General features: G+C 41.2%; 1 protein-coding gene across 2 annotated transcripts; it reads left to right on the top strand.

Moving 5' to 3' along the window:
* The first annotated feature begins 245 nt into the window (after positions 1–245).
* Positions 246–7,087, top strand: LOC138911885 (uncharacterized). 2 transcript variants are annotated; one of them, XM_070211491.1, is made up of 2 exons: positions 246–383; positions 6,007–7,087. In XM_070211491.1, the coding sequence occupies exon 2, from the start codon at positions 6,052–6,054 to the stop codon at positions 6,865–6,867; it is 816 nt and encodes a 271-aa protein (XP_070067592.1). In that variant the 5' UTR covers positions 246–383; positions 6,007–6,051; the 3' UTR covers positions 6,868–7,087. The 2 variants fall into 2 exon arrangements, with proteins under 2 accessions (XP_070067592.1, XP_070067593.1); XM_070211492.1 differs by lacking the exon at positions 246–383 and adding an exon at positions 826–900.
* The last annotated feature ends 3,067 nt before the right edge of the window (positions 7,088–10,154 follow it).

Genomic DNA, 10,154 nt, shown 5'->3' on the forward strand with positions numbered 1-10,154 from the left:
CGACAAGCCAAAGTTTTAATACCCTTGCAGATTTAAGGAATGAAATAGAAAAACATAAATAGAATATAATAATACCCAACAAAAAAATGTAGACTTATTTCACGCTTTTGAAACTTGAACCGACGGACAGACATGGCTAAATAGATATTTTTTATAGGTTTGGAAAGATCTCCTTTACTGCGTTACAAACTTCTGGACAAAATTATGATTCCCTTTGCAAGGGTTTATATATATATTTTTAGTTTTTTGTATGCAAGCCTGTTCACATCAAAGTAGAGCTGGCAAACTATCTATTTGGAAAACACCAAACACCGTCTTCTCTTCATTTCTACACATACATTTTTGGTCCTCATCGAGCCAGGTTTTATATATCAGCCAGCTAAGTAAATATACACGCATTTTTTGTGCAATCCGTCTCAAATCCTCATACATACATATATCCTATGTGCATGCGTAGTTCATTTCTTTTTTTTTGTGTGAAAGTGTTTTGCATACATTTGAACGTACATTTCCAACTACATTTGAACATACGTTCCCAACATACATATGAACATACGTTTCCAACATACATATGAACATACGTTTCCAACATACATTTGAACATACGTTCCCAACATACGTATGAACATACGTTTCCAACATACATACATATACACACGTACAGAGCCATCCGTCTTATATGTGCATATCATTGCACATATTTTCCTGTAATATAAAAGTGATATAAACATTGCAGCACATATACATATACCCCGTGTGCGTGCATGATCCCAGTTTTTATTTAGGTGAAAGTGCTAAGTGAATAAATTACACATTTTAACATACATGCTCATATATCTACGTTTCAATTCCAAACGTTCCTTAGTTCCGCAGGGCAGCCGTTAAGGTAGCGCTGAACCGGTAATACCATATTCACACCTTTCAACTAATTAATTAGCAACTTAAAAGGAAAACAACAGCCAAAAGGAATTAAAATATACCATCCTGTTATATCGATTGTCCATATCCAACCTCTACACATATTTTCTTACATTTGGGGATTCTTAGCAAGTTGCCAGTGAGAACAACGCCTTGTTGGCCGTGTACGCCTTTACAGTGGAATTAATTGTTTTCACTTTTGAATTGTCTTCAAATAGCGCGTTCACACTTCCAACTATTGGGTTTTTTACTTGCATAAATTCCAGCCTCCACTTCTATCTATCGTGATTAATATCAAAACTAATTTTTTTTTTGTCTAAACAAAGGCAATCAGCAAACATGCTAGACGGAGCCGAAAATCGATTACCCAAAGAAGGAAAGAAAGATGAAGGTACAGGGCCTTCTGGCAATCTAAGATCCAATGTAAAGGGCAATCGAGACACAGCAATGATGGAATTTATTGCCACAAGCGATCGATTAAGCAGATATGAGGCACAAATTTTCACACCGTCAGCTATCGAACCAACCTCGTTTACTTTAAAGGTCCGTCTCGACCAAATTCAATCCCTATGGGAAAGAGTAGAGAGGGAATTTGATTTGTGTTCCAGGTTGGTCATCCAAGAAGGCGGCGGCAGCTGTCCGTCGTTGCAAAGTAAATACGACAATTGCTACTCAGTTTACGAGAGATGTGCATCGAAATTAAGTGAGCAAATCGCTTTCATTTCGACTTCTACAGCACTGTCACGGCCGAATCCTGGGCCTGAGTTTAGTTCTAAAGGCTGTAATATTCCGCCAGTTGATACAGAGGTGTTTGACGGTGATTATTTGCGTTAGCCAACATTCCGTGACCTATTCACAGCCATTTACGTCGACAACTCCAGGTTGACTAAGGTAGAAAAATTATTTCATTTGAATGCTAAAACCAGTGGCGAAGCCAAAGCCATTGTTGCCAAATCTCCACTTACCAATGATGGTTTTGAATCCGCATGGGCGGCGCCTATAGAACGTTTTGAGAATAAGCGACTTCTCGTCAACAGCCAATTAAAAATCCTTTTTAATCTGTCAACGATAAGCGTTGAATCAGGGACAGCTTTAAAGGAAATCCAAAGCACCATTCAAGGGTGTTTGCTGGCGCTTAAACACTCTAAAGTTTCCACGTCTAATTGGGACTGTCTTTTGGTCTTTCTTTGCTCATCCAAGCTGCCACAGGTCACACTTTCACTATGGGAGCAGTCTTTAACCAAAAAATCCGAGATTCCCACTTGGAAAGAGATGAACACTTTTCTGGAGGAAAAGTATCGCACTTTAAAGGCGATTGAGGATGTCAGAGTGAATTCGGGCGCTCCTTCTCATTCCAAGAAACACAAAACCGGTGCCGCACCCAAAAGAGTGAACTCCTTCGAGATCCAGGTTGCTCCAAAAGTGCGCAGCTGTGATCTCTGCGTCAAAGAGGCACATCCAGTTCGAATTTGTCCTCGCTTTCTCCAGATGTCTCAACCAGAGCGAGAAACTTATATTTAACAAAAGCGTTTGTGTTTAAATTGCTTCGCTAGAGGACATCATCTGCGTTAGTGCAAAAGTAGGCACAACCTACAAGGGACGCCACAATACGCTCCTACATAAAGACATTCCTAGAAACCATAATAGCTCTGCACAGGATCAAACAACTATGCAAGAATTAACCCCTATACAGTCCACTTCTGTCCATTTTGTTTCCAATCAGCAAGGAGTCCATATAGGGACAGCCATCGTCCATGTATGCCATTTAGGAGAAAACTACTCAGCCCGAGCCCTGATCGACTCAGGTTCGGAAGGCACTTTTATTTCGGAAAGACTTGCTAATCGAATTAAAATTCCATAATGTTGTGAAAGAATCCGATAGTTTTTGTGAACAACATTTCGTCCAGACGACTTCCAGATCAGCAGAGGGGAAATATGTAGTATCCCTACCCTTTAAAAATGCGGAAAGTGTGAGTTTGGGGCACTCAAGGTCTTTCGCCCTCGCACAGTTTCTACGGAACGAAAACCGTTTAAAAAAAGATGCTGTTTTAAAAAATATCTATGATTCAGTCATCAAAGAGTACTTGGATCTTGGCCATATGAAGCAGGTCTACTCAGACACGGACAGTGCAAATTTTTATTTACCCCACCACGCGGTTTTTAAGCCCGAGAGTGCCACTACAAAGGTACGTGTAGTTTTCAATGCTTCGAGTCCGTCATTAAATGGGAACAGTTTAAACGACATTCTTTATCCCGGTCCAATACTACAATCTGATCTGACCCTTCAAATCCTTAAGTGGCGTATATTTCAGTTCGTTTTTAATGCCGATATTACAAAAATTTACCGCCAAATCGGAGTAACCACCTCACACACTCCTTTCCAAAGAATCCTCTTTCGAAATGATCAAGGGGATATCGCTGATTACGAACTTCAGACTGTCACTTTTGGAGTAAACTGTGCTCCTTTTTTGGCCTTACGCACCCTGAAGCAGCTATCCAATGACGTCAAAGCACAGTATCCCCGTGCTTCTGACATTATTTCAAATTATATGTATGTCAATGATGTGCTTGCAGGAGCACACACAAAGTCCGAAGCCATTGTAGCTATTTCTGAGTTGCGATCAGCGCTCAGTTCAGCTGGTTTCCCCCTACGTAAATAGACATCCAATGAGAGAGACCTTCTCGAGTCTCTCCCCAAAAACCATCTGCTCTCGGTCGACTTCCTCGAGATTGAAGTCAGCACTACAAAGACGCTGGGAGTGCGATGGAATGCAACTGCAGATGAGTTTTATTTCGTTGCGTCTCAAGTAGAGTTGAAATCGAAGTTTTCAAAACGAGAAATCCTGTCCCAGATTGCAAGACTTTTCGACCCGGCCGGCTGGCTATCCCCATTTATAGTTCAGTGGTTGGGACGATTTTCTTCCCGAAGATTTGCTTTAAAGGTGGCACGATTTCCTTCGCAGCCACAACTTCTTGCCGAAAGTGCGCGTTCCGCGCTGGAAACAATTTCAACCCGGCGCAAACGTCCAAGTTCACGGGATTTGCGATGCTTCCCAAAAGGCTTTTGGGGCAGAAATATATGTTTGAGTTCAACGCGACGGTATCGTTTCCTCTGAGTTTCTGACAGCTAAAACTAAGGTTGCGCCAGTGAAAACAGTGTCTCTGCCTCGCCTTGAGCTTTGTGGAGCTGTTCTTCTGGCAGAATTTGGGCCGCAGTCCTTCCTCAAATCCCACTTGCCGTTACGGATACCTACTTTTGGACTGATTCCACTATTGTTTTGGCCTGGCTGAATAAGCCATCGTTCCAATGGACAACATTTGTGGCTAATCGAGTGACCAAGATCACATTAGCTACGCAAGGAAGCAAATGGTCTCATGTGCGTTCAGAGCACAATCCAGCAGACCTAGCTAGTCGAGGAGTATTCTCTGAAGAATTGGCTGACAGTGACTTATGGTGGCATGGACCCTCATGGTTAGTTCGCCCACAGCAGGAATGGCCTAAGCCCTGTGACGCAGTTGCTGAAACTGATCTTGAGAAAAAGGCAGTGCGTTGCAACTTTGCATGTCCAATATGGGACATTCTGGATCGATTCTCTGATTTCAACCGCATGTTAAGGGTTATGGCGTTCGTGCAGCGTTTTATAAACCGATGCCGACGTTTTCGCAGCACCTATCCGCCAGATTTAAGCGCAGATGAAATATCCAGTGTCCAACGAATCCTAATCATTCAGACCCAACAAAATGAGTATAAAGAGGAATACAAACTTCTTCAATCCAAAAAAAACTTTCTACCTCAAGTTGTATCCTCAACCTAAATCCGTTCCTTGATTCCGACGGCGTCATCCGATTATGTGGTCGTTTGACGTAATCTGACTCGCTGTCTTACGATGAGAGTCATCCGATTATTTTGCCATACTACTGCCGAATGGCTGAGCTTTTGGTCCGTTTTACACACTGTATTTCTCTTCACGGTGGTAACCAACTCATGTTGCGTCTCATTCGAGCGAAGTTTTGGATTCCGAAACTTAGAAATCTTATTAAGAAGGTCACGACCACATGCAATGTTTGCCTTATTCATCGAAAGAAGGTGCAGTCACAATTGATGGGAAGGCTGCCAAAACCCAGAAGCACATCCTCACGGCCTTTTACGCACACTGGCCTTGATTTCGAAGTGAAGAGTTACACTGGCCGAGCCTGCCGCATCACTAAAGGATATGTTTGTGTCCTCGTGTGTTTCTCTACCAAAGCGATACATTTGGAAGCTACTTCAGACCTGACAACGGAGAAATTTCTTGGTGCGTTCTCTAGATTCGTGTCAAGGTGAGGCTGCCCTCTTCACCTTTACTCCGATAATGGAAAGACCTTTGTCGGAGCTGAAAATTTATTGAACAAAGACTTCCTTGAGACCCTGAAGGCAAAGGTCACTTCGACGTTTAACCATCAAACCCCCCGGTACGCCTCATATGGGAGGTTTGTGGGAAGCGGGAGTTAAGAGTTTTAAAACCCATTTTTACAAGACGACGGGACATTTTAAATACACATTTGAAGAGTTATCCACTCTCTTGTGTCGCATCGAAGCGTGTCTCAATTCGAGACCTATATCGGCAATGTCTGATGATCCGTCTGACCTCCTTGCGCTCACTCCTGGGCATTTCCTAACAGGTGGACCATTACTAGCGGTTGCCGAACCACCTGTGACCGGCGAAGCCAGTTCTTTTCTGAACAGATGGCAGCGAGTTAAGGCTCTGAGCCAACTGTTTTCGAGGAGATGGAAAACAGAATATCTCCAAGAGCTCCACAAAAGGAGCAAATGGCAGACTCCAACAAAAAACTTGACAGAAGGCGACTTGGTCGTTGTTAAGGAGGACAACACGCCATCATGTGATTGGAAACTTGGTCGTATTGAGAAGGTCCATCCTGGCTCTGATAACAACGTTCGCGTAGTGGATATTCGCTCTACTCGCGGAATACTGCTTAAAAGACCTATTAGTAAGGTGGTGTTCCTCCCCGTAGACAACAACGTGCAGAGTCTATGTGTTCAATGTCAATAACTTTTTTTCCAATCCTTTTATTTTCTTTTTCCTTTAGTCTTCAGTACTTTTTTTCCCTTTTTTTCCTTTACGTCATCGGACAATGCCGTCTCACCGAAGCGCCCAGTCAACGGAAAGCAGATGTTCTCGAGGAACTAAATCGTTCCGATGCCGAGTCTGCACAGGAATACATCCTCTACGGACTTGCTCTCGTTTCCTACGGTTGAATGCGGAGCGTCGTATGCGGGCAGTGTTAATCAATAAATACTGTCCCAATTGCCTGGCACATCAGCATTCAGAGGGGGCTTGTCGAAGCAAGTGCCGTTGCCAAGTGTGTGGCAGTGATCATCACACCCTGCTCCACCTTTATCGCAGGAAGGAGCGACGTCAACTTTCCCCAACTCCGCCCCAAGCTGCTGAGATGCCTCGTCTTTCAACCGTCCTCGCGCACACCTCGACAGCTATCCTGCCCACGGCAAATTTACGGTTCGACGTAGGCTCAAAGAAATTCGATGTCCGAGTCATGGTGGATGCCTGTTCGGGCGTAAGCCGAATCGACAATTCGCTGGCCGAAGCCATGAATCTCCCAATCCTGGGAGTTGGAAGCGAGCGCGTCTGCAAGGCTTCCCTGATCCCTATCAATGCAGAGACACCTAGGATGGAGGTGGTTTTCAGCGTGGAAGACCAGCTGCGGATGCGTACTCCTGCGAGGGAACTGCCCGACACAGTCCGGACACAATTTGCCAACATCGTCCTGGCAGATCCCAATTTTTACAGGCCAACAGGAATCTCCGTGGTTCTGGGTGCAGACGTCTACCCTTATCTGATCCAGCCAGGACTATTGCCGAGTCCGAGTGGGCGTCTGGTGGCGCAGAATACTGTGCTAGGATGGATGCTATCCGGTACCTGTGGACAATAATGCATACGGTGCTCTTAGTCATTGAAGACTTCCTTTTGCAATTTGAAGTATATTGCAAGGCGGGCGGAATGTCTACGCCTGGTCTAGCTTATTTTTAGTATTTTTTTCTTTACGATAAATTTAAGGTTTATCTATAATTGAGATCTGGTCTCACCAAGGCCATGACTTTACTCTTTGCTACTATTCTGTAAAAACCACACACACAAAACTTGAACTCACGATTAACACAATAAAACCTGGAAATATATTTGGAAAACACCAAACACCGTCTTCTCTTCATTTCTACACATACACTATCGATGGCACTATCGATAATATCGATGGATAACATCCAGCTTGCTCCATCGAAGTTTTAAGAACTATCACGATATTATCGTGAAAAGGTTTTGACTGTCAGCAGGCCAAATGATTACCGCTACTATTCATCAATTAAAATTGGTGGATTACCGAATTTAATGTGTAATTCTAAGGTAGATCTCAAGTCTAGCGGACAGGTACACCCAAAAAAAAATAGTCATAGAAACGAAGCTATTGTTACATGAATTCTAGACTATTGAGTTTCAAATTTGCATCAATAAGATGAGTATTAACGTACTACTTCGGAAAGTATTAAATTTACACTTTCGAAGTTATCAATTCGAAACCAACCAGTTTTAAATGTATACTCACTTGGTGTACTGAAACTCAGGATTCTAAATTATTTTTTATGCTATTTGGTATAAATGCCATAATATTTGGTATTAATTTAATACTAATTCGTATACAAAGTATACTAAGTTATCAAACTCAGTAAAAACATTATACCCCGTACTAAAAACACAAAATTTAAAATTGTTTTTTTTTTTACATTTACTATATTATAACATATATTTTTTACATTAAATATATTATTTCACGTATTTTTTTAATTTTTATAAATTACTAAAAGTAATTTTAAATTTTACACGTACAAAATACATATGTGCTTCGTTATAAAACTAATTTCGGTTTTTGGGCGTGTATTTTTAACGAAGCCATTTACGCCAGCATTTTTGCGTTTTTTTCCACTTCTTCAACTTTGACAAATTGTAGCTTCTAAACTAATGAATGAATCTCAATGCTGTGTATAAAAAAGTTAGAGGGCATTCTATTACCTGTAAAATGAGTCTTCGATCGGCCAAAATCGGTTAATCACAGCTCAAGTTAAAAATTTAAAAAGCATCAAAAACGTTTTTTACACTTAAAAAAAAATTGGTACCATACAAAAATTGTAAGTGCCCTTTTCTTAATCAGAAAGATGTCCCTTACCAGAAAAAAAGGTTTCATGAAGTGTGTATAAACTTTCGTTTTTTTTGGGTGTACTAACAAAGCAACGTTTTTATGTTTTTGGATAATATTTTAATTTGTATTTTTATTCTTTTTATTTTACTTTTAATATTATGAAGTTTGCTAAATGAAGAACTAAATGGAAAAATAAATAACACACACAAAACTAGTATTCTACATTTATTAAAATTTGTAGAAAAGTTTTTAGCAAACTCGAGGTCATGCCGGCTTAGACTTCAAGAAGTCCAAGACGTCGGCATTATGCCAAACACACAAAAAGGAGCATAGAGGCTTCACTGTACATGCATGTTTCATGTAGTAGCCAACTACAATCATCAGCAGGGAAATGGCTGTCTTGGTCAACGATCGAAGTGGGTTACCATGCAATAGAGGTGCAGAAACATCGATGGAAACATCGATGCATCGATGTTTTTCCAATTTTTCAAAACATCGATGTTTTTTTGGACCATTGATGTTTTTAGGGCCATCACTGTTCAAAGGAAAAGTAACGTTAAAAGTTTGTAATTTGTTACATTTTTCGTATTATGATAATAATAATGTTTAATTATTTGCTTCAATCTATAAGGAATGGTATTGGTGGTGTAGGCGCGACGCTGCTTAAGCTCTATACTATGGATAAATTCTTAAACAGTAAGTAATTTAAAAACAGCGCAGTACATGTCCAACTGCACGCCGTGTAGTTGATTGTGTACGTCCCACGTGTGGCGGCATATACTTATGAATATGTACATTTTATTTTGAATGTTAGTTACAACCAAGGAAAACATAGAAGGCCCGTCTCCAAAAAGGAAGCGAGGACCATCTTGTGTGTGGCAACACTTTAAAAAAACCGAGGACAAGACAAAGGCCACTTGTGCTCACTGTGGAAAAACGTTAAAACAGCAGAAAATACATCCAACCTACTGAACCACCTCAAACGGATTCATCCAAACTATAATGTTTGTGAAGTTGATAATCAGTCACCGAAGTTGGATAGTTACATGCAATGGAATGTAGAGTATCTTTCAGACTCCCAGCAAAAAAAAAAAGTTGGACAAGTATGTAATGCTAATGATAGCACGAGACGTTCAACCATTTAGCATGGTTGACGACGATGGATTCCGTGATTTGATTCAGAACATGGACCCTAAATATAGAATGCCGAGCAGAACCTATTTCAGAGGCATAATGCTACCTAAGCTATACAATGAGTTAAGAAAGGATCTTGAATGTGAGCTCGAAGGTGTCCCGTATGTAGTAATTACCACGGATGGATGGACTTCCCGGGAAAATGAAGCCTATATCACAGTAACTTGCCATTTTGTGAACAAGAAGTTCGAGCTAGTTTCAGCGGCCTTGTCGACGGCGAATCTTGTAACGCCCACTAATCACTCGGCTGTGAATATTGCTGATACTCTTCGACAGATCTTGAATGTGTGGGATCTTCTACATAAAGTCGTAACTATAGTTACAGATAACGATGTTACTATGAAGAAGGCGTGCCAGCATCTGGAAATTACACATTTTCCATGTTTCGCACATACCATTAACTTGCTGGTTCAAGAAATTTTGAAAATGGAGATAATTCGACCTATACTCACCAAGTGCAAGGCTGTTGTCGCATTTATTAAACGTAGCTCGACTGCAATGGCAAAATTTAGGGAAGCTCAGATGGTGACAGACCCCATAGGATTAGTTCAGGAAGTCCCAACAAGGTGGAATAGTGCGTTCCAAATGATCGAACGGATTTTGCAGACCAAAGAGGCACTCTCAATAGCTCTACTAGGGACAGCAAAGGCTCCTTTGGAAGAACTCTGTGTGCTACTTCGTCCATTTGAAAAAGCGACAAAGTTAATATCGGGCGGAAAGTACCCTACAATGTCCCTTGTTATTCCTATGGTGTGCGAAATGCAAGTACAAGTATTGTCATACAAAAATAGCTTAAAAACCCCAGAAGTGATTCTTGCGTTCGACACTTTAAG

The sequence above is a fragment of the Drosophila takahashii genome, chromosome 2L (genome assembly GCF_030179915.1).
Source record: "Drosophila takahashii strain IR98-3 E-12201 chromosome 2L, DtakHiC1v2, whole genome shotgun sequence".
Lineage (NCBI taxonomy): Eukaryota > Metazoa > Arthropoda > Insecta > Diptera > Drosophilidae > Drosophila > Drosophila takahashii.